This window comes from Giraffa tippelskirchi, chromosome 3 (assembly GCF_054371585.1).
Source record: "Giraffa tippelskirchi isolate mGirTip1 chromosome 3, T2T-mGirTip1v1.2.pri, whole genome shotgun sequence".
Lineage (NCBI taxonomy): Eukaryota > Metazoa > Chordata > Mammalia > Artiodactyla > Giraffidae > Giraffa > Giraffa tippelskirchi.
This window is the reverse complement of record NC_137277.1, coordinates 133,060,974-133,077,402: the sequence shown is the minus strand read 5'-3', so window position 1 is coordinate 133,077,402 and position 16,429 is coordinate 133,060,974. Positions and strand designations below refer to the sequence as shown.

At 46.2% G+C, this 16,429-nt stretch overlaps 1 protein-coding gene and 1 non-coding gene across 37 annotated transcripts in view; one reads left to right on the top strand and one right to left on the bottom strand.

Moving 5' to 3' along the window:
* Positions 1 to 16,429, top strand: part of CLASP1 (cytoplasmic linker associated protein 1) — a 274,282-nt gene that overhangs the window by 93,401 nt on the left and 164,452 nt on the right. For 33 of the 36 annotated variants that reach the window (XM_081576019.1, XM_081576021.1, XM_081576032.1 and 30 more), the window contains 4 exons: positions 7,590 to 7,668; positions 9,062 to 9,165; positions 9,948 to 10,039; positions 12,079 to 12,154. In XM_081576019.1, coding sequence (XP_081432145.1) covers positions 7,590 to 7,668; positions 9,062 to 9,165; positions 9,948 to 10,039; positions 12,079 to 12,154 — 351 coding nt within the window. Of the gene's footprint in view, positions 1 to 7,271; positions 7,463 to 7,589; positions 7,669 to 9,061; positions 9,166 to 9,947; positions 10,040 to 12,078; positions 12,155 to 16,429 lie in introns of those variants that run through there. The other 3 variants (XM_081576050.1, XM_081576049.1, XM_081576041.1) reach the window with 1 other exon arrangement.
* LOC145544047 (U4atac minor spliceosomal RNA) lies at positions 6,928 to 7,053 on the bottom strand. The gene has a single exon (XR_014081272.1). It is a non-coding gene; the product is annotated as a U4atac minor spliceosomal RNA (small nuclear RNA).

Genomic DNA, 16,429 nt, shown 5'->3' with positions numbered 1-16,429 from the left:
AGACTTACATGTAGGTCGAGTGGTCCGGGTCACTCCCACTTTTCTAGTTTTAAAAACCTTAAAAATAATTGGAACTGTATATAGAAAGTGCGCAGTGTACAAAGGCACAGTTTAATGAGTTGTCCTGAAGCTAACAGCTGTTTAATTGCTCCTCAGGACAAGAACTGGAGTATTGCCAGCACTCCCCAAAGTTACCACTCTCCTAACATTTGTGGCAACACTCTCTTGCTTTTCTTTTTAGTTTTATCATCTAAATATGCACCTTAAAATTAGAGTTTATGTTTGTATATATTGGGCATCTGGCCTCTTCACTCACTGTTGGATATGTCTGTATTGTTGAGGGTACCTTTGATTCATGTATTTTGATAGTTTATTATTATTTCTAGCATGAAAACCACAACTTTCACATTCTACAGCAGATGGGCATCCGGATTTCTAGTTTTTGGCTCTTATGGATGGGGCTGCTCTGAGCATTTTTGTGCATTTCACCTGTTGTACCTGTGCGTGCATTTCTGTTGGGCATATGCCTAGCAGAAGGGGGAGAAGAGGACGACAGAGGATGAGATGGTTGGATGGCATCACCGACTCAATGGACATGAGTTTGAGTAAACTCTGGGAGTTGGTGATGGACAGGGAAGCCTGGTGTGCTGCAGTCCATGGGGTTGCAAAGGGTCAGACACGAGTGAGTGACTGAACTGAACTGATGCCTAGCAGTGGGATAGCTGCATATGTGTACCTTCACATTTGGGAGCTATGCCAAGGTGTTTTCTAAAGAGTTGGTTGTACCAGGTTATATTCCTCCCAGCATGTGTGAGAGGTTCCGTGGTAACACGTTCTTGTCAACATTTGATCTGTGGGTCTTTAATTTTAGCCATGCAGGGAGTATGTAGTAGTCTCATTATATTTTATTGGGTTGGCCAGTGAACTTTTTGGCCAGTCCAGTAACTTGTGTTTCTCTGACAAGTAATCAAGGTTGAACAACTTTTCATGTATTTATGAACATTGATATCTTTTGTGAAGGGCCTGTTCAAATATTTTGCCCATTTTTCTACTGGGTTGTCTATTGATTGGGCTTGTAGATGATCTCTAGGTATCCCAGAATCAAGCCTGTTGTTGTTGTTTATTTGTTTTATTAATATTGTTTTCAAATATGTCATGACTTGCCTCTTGCTTTCTTAGGATATTTCAGTGGCCCATGGTCCCTAATTTTAATGTGGTCCTGTGCATGGATTTCTCTTTTAATGGTTTATTGTCTATTGTGTCCTGATATTTCCCCATCTGGGGATCATGAAACTGTTTTCTGATGTCACTTTTTGAAAGCTTTATTGTGTTGTTTTCCACACTTACATCTGTAACCAGAAGTTCATTTTTTTAATGTATGGGTGGAGATATAGAAGTCAGTTGCTTTTTTATCCCAGATAGATATTCAATTGACCCAGGGTTCTCAGTCCAGTGTAATGCCTACTTTGTCATAAAGAAAGGGCCCATGTATGCACACGTCTGTTTTTGTCTTCTCTTCTGTAGTAAATCTTGATTTCCCGTGGGAGTGAATTTTACCACCTTGTGTCCTGCCCTTTGCATTTCCACATAGATTTTGGAATCAGCTTGTGAACTTCCTTAAAATAAATTACAGTTGGGATTTTGAGTGAAATTTTGTATGTAGATCAATTTGGGAAAAATGGAAATTTTGCAAGATTGAGTATTCCAACCTGTAGTTTCTCCCTCCATTTATTTTAGTCATTAAAAAAAATTTTTTTATTACTCTGTAGCTTTGGGAGTAGAGAATTATTTTGGCTAGATTTATTCTTAGGTGTTAATTTTTATGCAATTAAAAATGGAAACTTGAAAAATTTCCTTTATGACTTATTGTTAGTATAGAAAAGTAGTTGATTTTTTTTTTCCTTTTTGGTCTATTGACTTTGTATTAATCAGTCTTGCTAAACTCACTTATAGTGTACCTGTAGATCTTCTGGATTTTCTACTTATAATTTCCATTAATGTTGATAATTTTGCTTCTTCTCTGTGAGTTTTATACCTTTCATTTTTTCCCTTGCCATAAAGCTTTAGTGAGGACCTTAGATACAGTATTGAAAAGAAGCTACAGAACGGACTTTTTTGTCCTGTTTCCCATATCATCATCAATTATGATGTTCAGTTTGACCCTTGGATTAAAATCTGGCTATTTCCACCATTTAGCTGTTGGGAATAATGCTGCTCAGAATGTGAGTGTTCGAGTATTTATTGGAATCCTTGCTTTTATTTATTTGGGGTTTATATCTAGAAGTGGAATTGCTGGATCACATGGTAATTCTGTGTTTAATTTTTGGGGGAGCTTCCATACCATTTTCCACAGTGACTGTACCAACTGTACATTCCTACCAACAATGAATGCACAGAGTCCCAGTTTCCCCACATTCTCACCAACACTTGTTGTTTTCTATTTCTTGTTTTTGTATTTTGGGGGATACTAGTGACCCAGATGGATGTCAGCTCTTGCTTCTGGTCTTCTCTTGCTGACCTCTTCTTTTGAACTCCATTGAAACTTATGTTAATTCTGTTTTCTCTATGCTTAGTCTCTTGTCTACTGTTGTGAATTTTCCATCCTTTTGTTTCTCTGGGCTTCATTCTGGAATTTTTCTTCAGACTTACTTTCCTGTTTAATTCCCCCTTCATCTATATCTAGTATGTTTTTTTTTTTTTTTTTCTTTTCTTTTTTTCTTTTTCTTTTTTTTTTTTTATTTTTGTTTTTTTCTTTTTTCTTTTTCTAGTATGTTTTTAAGTCCATTCTTCTAGTACTTAATTTTGGACATTGCATTGTTTGGTTCTTTTAAAAATTTGTGTCACTTTTTGAAAGTAATCACCTCTCCCCCTAATTTTAATCTTGAGGATTTTGTCTTCTTATACATAGTAAGAATTATTCTGCTGCTAATTATTCTCACATGGATCTTCATTTCTGCAAGTTTTCGTTTATAGTTGTCCTGCATGCCTGGTTATCTTTGGCTGTGCTTTGGACATTGTGTTTGAGAATTGTTTGTAGAAGTAAATTGAGGACTAAACTAGGATTACGTTCTCTCCATCCAGAAATGATTTGTGCTTTTATCTTCCAGGGGTTTTAGGGCACCAGCAATCTAATAAAATCATTTCTATCTGCTGTCAGGGATTGGTATTTTTCTAGGTCACCCAGTTTCTTGAAAATTGGTCTGCAGTACATCTGGAGGCTGTTTTATTTCCAGTTCACTCTCCAAATGTATAGCATTTGGATTTCCAACCCAAAGTGTAGGGGGTTGTTTGAGGTCTCTGGCATGTATGTTCTAGATCCAAGTGGTTATCACAAGTAATTCTCAGTGTCTTGTTGCCCCTTTCCAGTGTATAAATGGCCCTGGAGCAAAAGTAGACTGTTTACTGCAGGCTTATCTCTCTGGATTTTAGTTTTCTTATGTTTTGTGACTTGGTAGTTTTTCTGTGCCTTCTTAGTTCTCCAGTGTTTCCAAGCAGATGTACTTTTATGTGAAATTCCGCATTTGTAGTTGTTTTTAGCATGAGGGGTGGCCTGAGTTAGTCAGCCATTATTACCTCCTTTTAAAAGTTATAGGATAAAGGAACTGTTAGCCTTTGAACACATCTGTTCCAAACTAATTCATTACTAGTTAGTAAAGTAGGGGTTTATTATCACTTACCATGAATCCAGTATCATGTTGTGCATTATGGAAGTTTCAAGGAAATACCAGGCATGGTATTCCTTACATTCAAGGACATTTAGCTGGGGACACAAACATAAACTTAAAATTAGATAGAATATTGGAGGAGACAGGGGTCATGCAGGATTGCTGGTTTAGTGAAAACTGTGGATAGAGTGAGAGGTGTGAGCTGACCCTCTCTCTGCCTCTGCCCTTCTCGCCTGGCCATCTCCCCATGGTAGGCACAGGGCCCTGTCACTCCCTGCTGTACATTGCAGCTCTTCTTTTGCTGAGGCCCTTCTGGAGCTGCCGCCCCTGCCCCCTCCCAGGTCCTCAGGCTCCAGCTGTTCTACTCTTCCCACCTTCGCACCTCACTCTTCTCTCTGCTGGGAGGTCTTCTCTTCCTTTGGTGTAAGGCTAGTTCTTCACAGCTTATTAGCCTTGTGCAGTGCAACCCCTCTGGAAAACCTCCTCTGCCAGCCCAGGCCCTTGCCTCAGGAATCCTAGGCATGGCCTCCACTGATCCGAATCAGTACATTTGGCCCCTGCACTGGCAGTGACCACGATTTGGGGCTAACAGCTATCATGTGGGTCATCTGGCCCTTTCCGCGCATCAAGCACTATTTCAAGCGCTTCATGTACACACAGTGACCTTTGCTGTAGCTGTTACTGTGTCCCCATTTAACAGGTCAGAAAACTGAGGCACAGAGAGGCTTCACAGCTTCTAGTTAGAGTTATCTTCTGGGCAACGACTTTATTCATTTCTCCCTTTCTTCAGTAGGGAAATGGGAATGTAGGAGAAGGGCCTGAACTGTGAAGATAAACATTGGTGGTTTGCCTCTCCTTTCCTGTCCCCACTGGGGCCGTGACTAAGGGTGAAGTAGACAAGTGTGTGTGTGGGGGGGATTTGTTTTTCTGTGAAGGTGCCTGGGACTGCGCTCTGGCCTCTCCATCCTAGGTCCCTGGGGCTTGCTGCATCCATCAGCCTTGTCTTCCAGAGCAGTCTCTGGACTCCCCCAGTCTGTGTGGGTGGGAATTTGGGGGAACGTTGCTGCCTAGGATTTAGTCATGCCTGCTCTGGTCGGACCTGGCAGTAAATCTCCATCCTGGAAAACTTTAAAGTTTCTTTTCCCAAATTCCACAAGTGGGTAAACTGATATGGGCTGTCATATTTGAAAAGACCATAGTCCTCTTATATCACAGTCTTGTGGGAATCCTGAAGGGATGTGGTGAGAACTGAAGTCTGTTATTAATATTTCTTTAATGAATAGCACTCCCCCCCTCCAACCAGTGGCGCACCCAGACACATGCTTAGGATTTCATCAGGGAAAAGCGAGTTCCTAATAATTGAGAGTTTGCTCTTTTTTTGAAAAATAAACTTAAATTTTTAGAAAAGTTTTGGATTTACAGAAAAATTGCAAAGATAGTAGAGTCCCCCATGCAGCTATCCCACGTCAAGCCTCCCCATCATATATCATTGTCTAACACTAGTATGGTGTATTTGTTGAAGTTAATAAAGCAATATTGATAGGCTGTGATTAACTGAAGTCCATAGTTTATTCAGGTCTTTTAAAATTTTATCTAATATCCTTTATCTATTCTAGGCTTCCATCTAGGATTTGTTGTGTTAGTCGCTAAGTCATGTACAACTCTTTTGTGACCCCCTGGACTGTAGCCCACCAGTCTCTTCTGTCCATGGGATTTCCCAGGCAAGAACACCGAAGTGGGTTGCCATTTCCTCCTCCAGGGAATCTTCTCAACCCAGGGATCTAACCTGCATCTCTTGCAATGGCAGGCATGACCTAGGAAGCTCACACTCCATTTAATTGTCTCCTAGGCTTCTCTTGGCAGTGACAAGGAAGAAGGAAATTTGACTTTCCTTCTTTTTGCTGACTTTGATGGTTTTGAGATGTATTGGTAAGATATTTTGTAGGCTGTCCCTCTGTGGGTATCTGATATTGTTATTAGACTGGGCTTGTGGGTCTTCAGGCTAAGGATCACAGACCTAAAGCCCCATTGTATCACATACCAAGCATACACACCTCCAGCCTGATTTAAAGCTGTTGATGTTGACCTTGATGATCTGGCTGAGGTACCAGTACCCTTTGTCAAGCTTTTCCCATTGTACTGTTACTCCCCCTACTCTTTAGCTACTCCCCCTACTCTTTAGGGCTTTGGAAGGAAATGAATGTGTGATTCCTCATCTTCTGTAGCTCATAAATGAAGTCATTAAAGTGTTTTGTTTGTTTGTTTTTTACTGTTACAGGCTTTTTAAAAAACCTGTCACAAAACAATGCTCTTTTTATACAAAAATTTAAGAATTATGCCCTTTTAATATCTTCAAGTCACCAATCCCTTACAAGGACAGTATGTGTATTGTGGTTATTATTGGGCAAGTTTTGATTCCTTTGTGTTGAAACAGTGAATTTAAAGCTGAGTAGAAAAGCCTGCTGTTTTTACTTTTACTGGTCGCAAAACACAAGGGCAAGCAGATGCAAGGACTCCTTACATCATTATCTAGTGTAGCTTCAGGATAATTATTACCGCAGTTTTGTTCGTTAGTTCTGTATGAACACCAGACTGTGCCCCAGTTCGTTTTTGAACTGTGTTTAATAAAGTTGCACAATGCAAAAGTGGTTACTACTGAGCGACTAACACACACACACAGCTTCTAGGGCTCTCGTTTTAATGATGGAGCGAGGTAACAAGGGCAGGTGGGGGGTTAAGAATCACTAGTTAGCTGTGTGCTGCTGCTAAGTCGCTTCAGTCGTGTCTGACTCTGTGCGATCCCATAGACGGCAGCCCACCAAGCTCCGCCATCCCTAGGATTCTCCAAGCAAGAAGTTAGCTGTGTAGTTGTAAAAGAGAACACAGGTACCCTACCGTTCTTTTACAATTAGGTGCGAGCGAGTGCCCGGCCGCGGGTGCGTTATTTTTTCAGTCGTGTCTGACTCTTTATAATTCCACGGCTGTATCTAGCCTACCCCGCTCCTACGGCCAGGAAATTTTTAAGGTTCAGTATTGGAGTGGGTCGCTATTCTCCAATTTCGGCGCCAAAAGAAGAGAAGAACAAAGAAATAAACAGTGGTAGTTTAGATAGTTTTTTTTGGAAGAAAAAGAACATGTCCGCAGTGAGAACTCATAGCTCAGATCTATTAACTCGTAGCGCCACCTACGGGTTGCTACCGCCACTATACTCTAAGGAACTGTTCTTATCACAAACAAATCGTGGGAAAAAGAGGTTTTTCTTTTTTCCAAAAATTGCACCGTGATAAAGGCGAACTTTAGCCGGTGCGGGTGTGTTGCATAGGCGTTAGCAGTACTGTCCTCGCTAACCGCTCATCGGACAGTAACGCAACCCCAAGAAAAGGATGGTTGGGGGAGTTCTCCACTGCGGCGGGAGTAGCAGGCGCCAACACTGGGTAGGATTGTGGCGACTAATTCACTAGTGCCGCCACAGCCGCCTGGCAGCCGGTGATCCTCCGCTGATCACGGCTTCCGAACCTCGCCACCAACACTTCGTTTTCGGAGACTCGGAAGGTCGCAAACAGGCCGTTCAGTGGTACCCAGAAGGCCACGCGCCGGCCGCGAGCTGATTTGCATACGCGCGCCCTGCCGGGGCGGGGCCTCGGCGGGAGCTCCCGCCCTCCTGGGCTGGCGCTCGGAGCCGGCTCGCGGCGTCGGTGTTGGAGTAGCGTCTCACCGAGGACTCTCTCGTGTTAGCTCTGTAAACCGCGCTTTCGGACAAGAGCGGCCCTCTTCCTGATACCCAGCTTCACCCTCGGGTTGGCGCTCACTCGGGCTCCCGGGCCGCGTCTGAGCCAGAGATGCGGGGGCGCGCCTGCAGCCGGCGGGCGAGGGCGCCGAGCCTCCTATGGGCCGCTAACGAGAGCTCGCTGTTTGCCGTTGCAGGTGGTTCTTCTGGGCATGGACATCCTGTCCGCGCTGGTCACCCGGCTGCAGGATCGGTTTAAGGCGCAGATCGGTACAGGTGAGCTGTCTTCTCCTCCCGTCTCGGCCTTCACTGGGTCTCCCCAAACCCTGCACTTGCTTGGCTGTACCCGCCCCATAGCCAGCCCTCGTTCAGCCCCCCACCTGTTCTTTCTAGCTCCCCTCTCCCCGGCTCGCCCCCACCTCCTCCTGCATGTGTAGATGCTGCACCGCTGCCCTCGCTCCCCTCGTAGGCACGCCTGGATCTGCCGCCTCCGCGCACCTGCGGGCCCCCTTTCCATTTCTTTCTGCTGTGTTTTTCCATCTTCCTGTTCTAGTACTAGCTATTACTTTTATTTCTTATGCCAATTAGCCATCATGCTGTGGTGCCAACCAAACCCTGTTTGGCTCTGACCCTTCTGTTGGAGAGGCATTGCCTTTTCTCTTTGAGAGTCTTACAGATCCGACGCAGCTGTATTTTTAAATAGTTTGTTGTTACTGTGACCGTTTTCACTTTGGTTGTCGGTGTCATTTCAAGTGTGTGGTAAATGATCACTTTTATTTTGAAGGGAAAACAGTGTCAGAATAATGAAATAAAAATAACATCAGGTTTCAAAGGTTAAGAGATGAATTTATTCCCAACCTTTCATAATAACAAAACAAACCCTAACGCTTTCCTTTTAGTATTTCTCGTTACAACAGGTACACATATATTTGTGCATTTCTGTTAACTTTCTGGTCGATGAGCACGTTTAGATAAAGTCATGAGCTCTTCCCACTTTGCTGTAAACTGTGTATCTGCAAATAAAAATCCCTCTTACTTTTATTAATTTGATTATTTAATACCAAATTAGATGAATTGTTCAGGATTATTTTCTGTAAAAGAAATTTCTAATAGACTTTTAGAAAAAGCAAAGTGAGTTGACCTCTGACATCCAAGTGACCTTGGAACAGCAGCGATGGCCCACCCAAGCTCTGGGGAGGAAGGGCAGGTGGAGAGCTGCATTCTGTCTGATGAGCATGCAGAGATGTTACGTAAAATGAAAAGCAGACTGAGCCTTAAGTGTCTGTTCTTCCACCCCCGAGCAGATGCACTGGGGCCTCTCTCTCTTACGTGGATTTCCTTTTGTGTTGACTCTTTCCTGCCTAGGTCTTCTATCAACATCCATTTTAATAACATATCAGCAGCTTAAAAACACATTGGGAACTGCCCAGAGGAAGGTGGCATAGGAAGAAGACAAATAGTGTGTCCATGCCAAGGACTTCTGCAAATTCTCATAGTAGCTCCCATGAATTTGAGCCGGAGGAGATTTATAGGGGTTGGTGGGTGTAGAGTGATGTGCATCATTTAGGCCAGGATTTTGAGATATCTTGTTGATTGAAATACCCACAGTTGGTGACCTCGGGCCACCAGAGTAGGTTTTCATTTGAACAAGTTGCATTTTAATTTCCAGTGCTGCCGAGTTTAATAGACAGACTGGGAGATGCTAAAGACTCTGTGAGGGAGCAAGACCAGGCCCTGCTGCTGAAGATCATGGATCAGGCTGCTAATCCCCAGGTGAGACTGGGGTGTTCCTGCAGAGTGTCCGTGGGTGTCGGAGAAAGAAAATTTATGGTATTTCATCTGGCCCCTCTTACCCCCCATAGGATGTTTACAGAGGGTGTACCTTTGAATAAATTAGTGAACTTAACATGGGTATGGAGTGCTTGGTTTAATTTCTTAGACTCAAGCTTATTTACGTAATTGACCCTTTGTGTCTCTGAAAAGATGCAGCTGTGATGTCAGGGCCATCAGCAGCCTGACTGCAGCCCTGGCCCGTGTCTCCTGGTGAGCTGGGCTGCTGGGATGGACAGCCAGGGATACAGCTCTGTCTTACCAGTCCAGCTGTCCATTGTTGGGGGGTGGGGCAGGGTGAGACAGTGTGAGGAGAAACTTTCCCAGGGAAGGTAAAACCTAGACTAGTCTGGGAAGCAGAGCAGGTTAGAGGATGGGATGGGGACAGCTCTTCAGGCCAAGAGAATAGCGTGAGTAGGTGACCTTTGGTAAGTCACCCAGCCTCTTCTGCTTCATTTTCCTCACCCAGTAACTGGGGACAGTCCCACCTCTTTTTCAGGGTTGTTGGGAAAATTAAATGCAATTACATAAAGGAATGTTTTGAAAGGTTTTAGCTTGATATAGAAACCTATGTTACCATTTTCCAAAAAGCTCCCCAGAGGGCTGGTGGAGGTGGGGAGGGATATGGCACCTGTTGTGAGGTCCCTGCCCTGGGGGCCCCTGGCTTGGATGGGCTGCAGCAGCCTCCTCCTCTCCCGCCACCCCCTTACCTCTGCCGTCTGCAGTACGTGTGGGACCGGATGCTGGGCGGCTTCAAGCACAAGAACTTCCGCACCCGGGAAGGCACGTGTCTCTGCCTCGTGGCCACCCTCAACGCGTAAGTCTGGGTGGGGCCTGAGGGCTTCCTTGGCCAAGCTTTTGTATTTGTAACTTTTAACTTTGAAATCATCGTATATTTATAGGAAGATGTAGAGAAATGTTCTGGGAGGTGCCTCGCACCCACTGCTGTCTTGCGAATCTGTAGTGCAGGGTCCAGACCAGAAAGTTGGTGTTGATATGAGCTTGTTCAGGTTCCTCCAGTGACACACGTGTGTCCTGTGTGTTCTGTGTTTGCCCAACTCTGTCACGAGTGCAGCTCCAGATAACTCGCTGCCACGTTCACGGACAGACCTGTACCTCACCCCAGGTACTCTCACATTGCTGTTCTAGCCAGCCCCTAACCTCTGGCAGCCAGTCACCTGTTCTCCATCTCTGAGATTTTATTAAGAATGTTATATGAATGGAATCACACAGAATGTGACCCTTTGAGATCAACTTTGTTTTTTTCTCACAGCATAATTCCCTTGAGATTGCATGTATGCTGTGGCTGAACATTTCATTGCTTTTTATTTCCAAGTAGAGTTCCCTGATATAGATGTATCATAATGTATTTAACCATTCACCTGTTGAATACTTCCAGTTTTTTGTTATTACAAATAAAACTGTTATGAATACATGTACCAGTTTCTGCCTGAATAGAAGTTATCATTTATTTTGGGTCAGTGCCCGAGAGTGCAATTGCTGGGTCATTTAGCAAGTTCGTTTTAGTTTTTAAGAGAAACTCGTAGCTATTTTCTATAGTTGTGTGTACTGTTATACGTTCCCACTATCTGTGTGAATGATTTAGTTTCTTCAGAAACTAGCGTTGAATGTTATCACTGTCTTTAATTTTAACCATTTTGATATATATGTAGTCTATGTCATTGTGGTTTTACTTCCTTAATGACTGTTGATGTTTTAAAATTAAAAATTACAGATCACCTTTCCAGATGATGAAAGTATTACTGTATACATCACAGAAAATCTGCATGAAGAAGAAAGTGATCATTGTCTATAATTCTGCTACCTTCAGATAATCACTGTTAACATGTAGCATTTTGTTCCAGACTTTAGAGTTTTATTATTTTTTTAAAAACAAATGGAGAATGTAATGTTTACATTACTTGGTAGATTTTTTCCCCTCTTAATGTGCTAGATTTTTCAGGGTCATTAATTATGGCATATGTCTGAAGCTTTTAAAAAATGTTTCTAGCCTTTGATAACAATTGTTTCACTTATTTATCCTAAGGGAGTAATCCGAGGGTAGTCAAAGAGAATTGTATTGAGAGAGCATATCTGTGACTGTGTTTCTGGTGGTGAACAGTTGCCAGTAGCTTAATTGTTCTCCAACAGGGCAGTGTCCTCTCAGCCGTTCATTGCAGCCTTTTCATCAAGCGGTTGTTACCTGAACGTCTGTTGTGGAGAACTGCACACGCTGTGGGGAGAGGGAGAGGGTTAGCGGAGGGCTCAGGGACCTGCCAGAGAAGGCAATGACAACCCACTCCAGTACTTTTGCCTGGAGAATCCCCACGCACGGAGGAGCCTGGTGGGCTGCAGTCCATAGGGTCGCTAAAAGCCGGACACGACTGAGCGACTTCACTTTCACGCGTTGGAGAAGGAAACGGCAACCCACTCCAGTGTTCTTGCCTGGAGAACCCCAGGGACAGCGGAGCCTGGTGGGCTGCCATCTATGGGGTCTCACAGAGTCGGACCCGACTGAAGTGACTTAGCAGCAGCAGCATCCAGGGACCCTCCCTGGTAGCGCAGTGAGTCAGGCAGAGTAGGAAGCATCATGGAACAAACAGTGATGCTAGCACAGTGGGACCCCCAGTGGGCCAGGCTCGGGCTTCGGCTTGGAGGGACCCCAGGTGCAGGGGGAGACCTGTGAGAAGCACTCACAGTCTTAGACTCTGTGCAGAGGGCTTTTGGGTGTGTGTTTATTTTGGAAGCAGGTAACGGAGGATGAGGAGTGAGCCTTGGTGAGAGAGTGGTGGGGTAGGGGAGGTGGCCTTCTGTCTTCTGTTTTCACCACCAGTAAAGCATTCCTTTTGTTTTCAGCTCTGGAGCTCATACGTTAACACTAAGCAAGATCGTGCCACATATATGTAACCTACTAGGAGATCCCAACAGCCAGGTGAGTGTATTTAGCAAGAAAGGAAAATCGCTGGTTTCACAGAGTGAAGGTGCATTTTGGTGATGTGTGGGTGGGACTTTATTCATCTCTTAGAGCTCCAGGTATTGTTTGCAATTGTTGGGTTAGTGCCCAATAGTGCCCAATATCTGGTGTCTTGGATAGACCTGGGAGTCACTCTGCCCTTCTCTCCAGGTTGGGATGGGCCCCCCATTAGCCTGTAAAGTGACATCATCCAGACCAGCCTCCAAGAGAAGGACACTGTGGTCACCATCTGTGTAGCCAGAGAGGTGGTCATGGGGGAGGGAGCAGTGACCGCCTCTCAGAGAGGGAGAGGTCGGCTGTGCAGGGCCTGGGGGCACTTCTTGGAGGTGATGGAAAGGTGCCATGTTTTGCTTTGGGTGGGGGCCACACTGGTGCCTCATTGATGTTTTATGTAAATTAAAACAAAAACTGAAAAACAACAAAGCACCACTTCCCTAGTGTCAGGACAGGGGGGTGCAGCGTTGGTGAGCAGTGAGCCCAGCTCAGAAGCACCGTTTCTCTCCACGTCACTCCTAGTGTCATCAAGGGCCCTGGCTGTCACCTTAGCTCACACAGCTGCTTAGATAAAGGGGCTTAACATGGGACAGTGACTTACAGAAGTGTACACTTTGATCCTTGAACAACATGGGTTCAGAGCACACAGGTCCACCTTCAGACGGATGTTCATAGGATACACCGCTATACTGCATGGACCCTGGTAATCTGGATCCAAGGAGGCTGAGCCACGCATGTGTGGAGGGTTGGCGCCCTGACCCCTGCATTGTCCAGGGGTCGACTGTACACTGGGAACAACATCTCAGTTTTAGCCTTGACTGGCAGCAACTGAAGTGCACTCTGTGGACAAGTCTGCATTCCTCTCGCTGCCCCCGGCTCAGCTCCGAGGGCCCGGGGTCTGAACGCTTCCTGCCCTCTCCTCCTTCCATGTCTCTGCCCTTCATCCCAGTTGCATTCCTTTTTGGGGCTCTGCTGTGCTGCCCATTCCTGCTCAGTGCCGGGCTATGCTGGTCTCTCTCACCTGCACCCACTTTCTTCTTTCTGTTCATCCTCTACCCAACCTTTATTGAGAACACTTGACATTGGAAATGTGATTTTCAGATATTTTTATTTTTTAAATCATGCTTTATTGTGCAACATGAATTTAAAAATAACAGAATCTACTTTTTAAAAAGCTTCTAACTTACCAAATGAATTGTTTTGCCTTTTTGCCCCCTTAATATCTTGTCTCCACTTTGTTTTCTGTGGGAAAAATAATCTATGCAGGTCATACTCTGAGGCTGTGACTGCTGCCACATGGCGTCCTGTCCTTCTGTAGAGCAGGAAAGCTGGCCAGGCTGGCTGAGGTGCTTTGTTCCTCACTCAGGTGCTTACCTGGTGGTTCAGACAGTAAAGGGGGAAGGAAATAGCAACCCACTCCAGTATTCTTGCCTAGAGAATCCTGTGGACAGAGGAGCCTGGTGGGCTGCTGACCATAGGGTCGCACAGAGTCAGACACGACTGAAGCGACTTAGCATGCATGCATTGGAGACAGAAATGGCAACCCACTCCAGTATTCTTGCCTGGAGAATCCCAGGGACAGAGGAGCCTGGTGGGCTGCCGTCTTTGAGGTCGCACAGAGTTGGACATGACTGAAGCAACTTGACACCAGCAGCAGACGGTAAAGAATCTGCCGCAATGTGGGAGACCTGGGTTCAATCCCTGGGTTGGGAAGATCCCCTGGAGGAGGGCATGGCAATCCACTGCAGTATTCTTGCCTGGAGAATCTCCATGGACAGAGGAGCCTGGCAGGCTATAGTCCTTGTTGTCACAAAGAGTCAGACACAACTAAGCGACTAAATGCGGCACAGGTGCTTACTCTGGTCTGACAGGTGATATGAGTATTCACGCTGGGCCCGGGAGGCAGAATGGGGGTCAGTGAGGCCGGGTTCAGTAGGCAGTCATCAGCCATCTGGAGTAGACAGCATCTGTAGCCAGAGTTTCCCACACTGAGCACCTGAGGAGCCTGTGTGTTCACATCTACCCGAGGAGCATTTCTCTGCACATGAGCTAGTGTGTGCAGACACACAGGCCCGAGGGCCTCATCTCCACCCCTGAGGATGCCACCTGCTCTCCTGACGCCAACCCCCTTAGTCATCCCTCCTCCTGGGTTGTCTATGTCCATGTGCTTGTGCTCCTGACTTAACTTGCATTTTCTTGTCCGTCTTTCCTGCTAGTCTCTGAACCATCAAGGTCTGGACTACCCTGTCTCCTCTTTATCATCCCAGGACTGCCTTAGGATGAGTGGATTCTCCAGAGCTATTTGCATGGCTTTTCCCTCTTAGTTGTGGACGTCTCAGGCTGTAGAGGACAGTTGTCTTCCTGGTGCTGTCACTGCACTGGGTGCCCAGCGTTATGGTCAGCTTCCATCCAGCTCTCAGTCCTTTGGTGGTGGTGGTGGTATGTGTGTGTGTGTGGGTGGGTGGAGGGCTCTGCATGGTCCTGCACGTGGCTCCTCACGTCAATGGGATTTACCTTTAAGGTGAACCCTGTAGACACTCCTGCCCCAGAGGATGTGAATCGTTTGATTGTGGTCTCATTGTATAGTGACCCAGCTCCTCAGAGTGGACCCCACACACAGGCTCTGTGTGGCTTAGGATGCTTTTGGCTGCTGAAAGTAACTCAGAATCACAAGAGCAGCGGGGACAATGTATTATCATCCCCTGTAAAGGGGGCCCGAGGGAGGGAGGCCGCAGGGCGTGTTAGCAGTTGTGTGATGTCCCCAGGCCTTGCTCTTCTGCTGGGCTGACCACCCCCTGGGCTTTCTTCTCTGCAGCTCTGCTCACAGGCCTGGCACAAGTATAGTCCAGCTGTATGTGTGTCCGGCCCTCCTGGCAGATGAAAATGTGGTGCTCCTCTGTCCCTCTCCTGTTTTCAGCTTTTTTATATTGAAAGGTTCACATTTAGATAAAGTGGAGAGAGGGTTGTACTGCACCCCCTTGTGCCATCATGCAGCCTCAGCAGCAGACCACACAAGGCCAGTTTACTTTCATCGCTCTTCTCCCCCACCCCATCATTTGGAAGCAAAATGTATTGAATGGATGATTTTGAAGGAAATCTTAGATATCAGGTGATTTAGTTCTTGACTACTCCAAAAGGAATGGGCTCCCCACCTAATCTTAACACCACTGTTGCTTCCTGCCCCTTTAGAATGACTTGTTCCCTCATGTCATTAAATGCCCAGTCCACGTGCACTTTTCCCTGAGGGTCTCCTGTGGTTTAGTGTTCCCTGCGTTTCTCTTTCCCCAAGTGGAGAGACGTTTTCCAGAAGCTTTCCTCAGGTTTCCTGTCGTGTCTCATGGTTGAGAGTTGTATCTCAGGCTCCTGCATTAGCCCAGGGTCAGGGGAGGGACAGGAGGATAGGGTGGCTTTACACTCAGGAGATGTTACCTTCCTAGCTGAGGTCAGGGTTTCCTCCTTTGGGGTGTGGGTTGCAGAACAGGGCCTGTGTCTGTTGCCTAGGAGGACAGGGCAAAGGCAGCCAGCAGTCTTGAAATACTTGCTTAATAGGGAGTCCCTTGCCAGATTGGAGAAGGAAATGGCAACCTACTCCAGTATTCTTGCCTGGAAAATCCCACGGACAGAGGACCCTGGTAGGCTGCAGTCCATGGGGTTGAAAAGAGGCGGACACGACTAAGCGACTTCACTTTTACTTTCTGCCAGATAGGGAAAACTCCAGTTCTGCCTGGAAACCTCTGATATATCTTCATTAGCTGCCCAGCTGGCCTCAGGCAGTGAGGTATCGTGTCTGCAGGCCCCCACCCACCATCTGCTGTCTGTTTTCCTGAGGAGTTTGATCTGCATCTTCAAAGCCTAAAAGTGTCTTGCAGTGCCTGAGGACCAGCGTTGATCTCAGTGCTCTCTGCAGCTGGCCCTGGGCTGGGCTGACTGTGCTTGGGTGCTGGGCGGGTGGGAGAATAAAGTCCCTGATGAGGGTTTGACCAACACCTGAGAAGTAGGTGGGTTGGTGGCTATGGGGGATGGGGTGACTTTGGCCTTGCAGGAGTTTCTGGGGCCCTCCTTTCCCCTGAGGGTGAGGTTTCCCCTTGAGTTTCAGGCTGTGTAGGGAGCCTGTTTCCTGCCACTCACATCTGGGTGTAGTGCAATGAGGTGAAGTGACAGGCACATCCTGGGGCCCTTGTCTTTTGCTACCTGAGTGGTCTGAGCTGTTGGGGTTCCTTTGCAAAGTGAGCCTGCGGG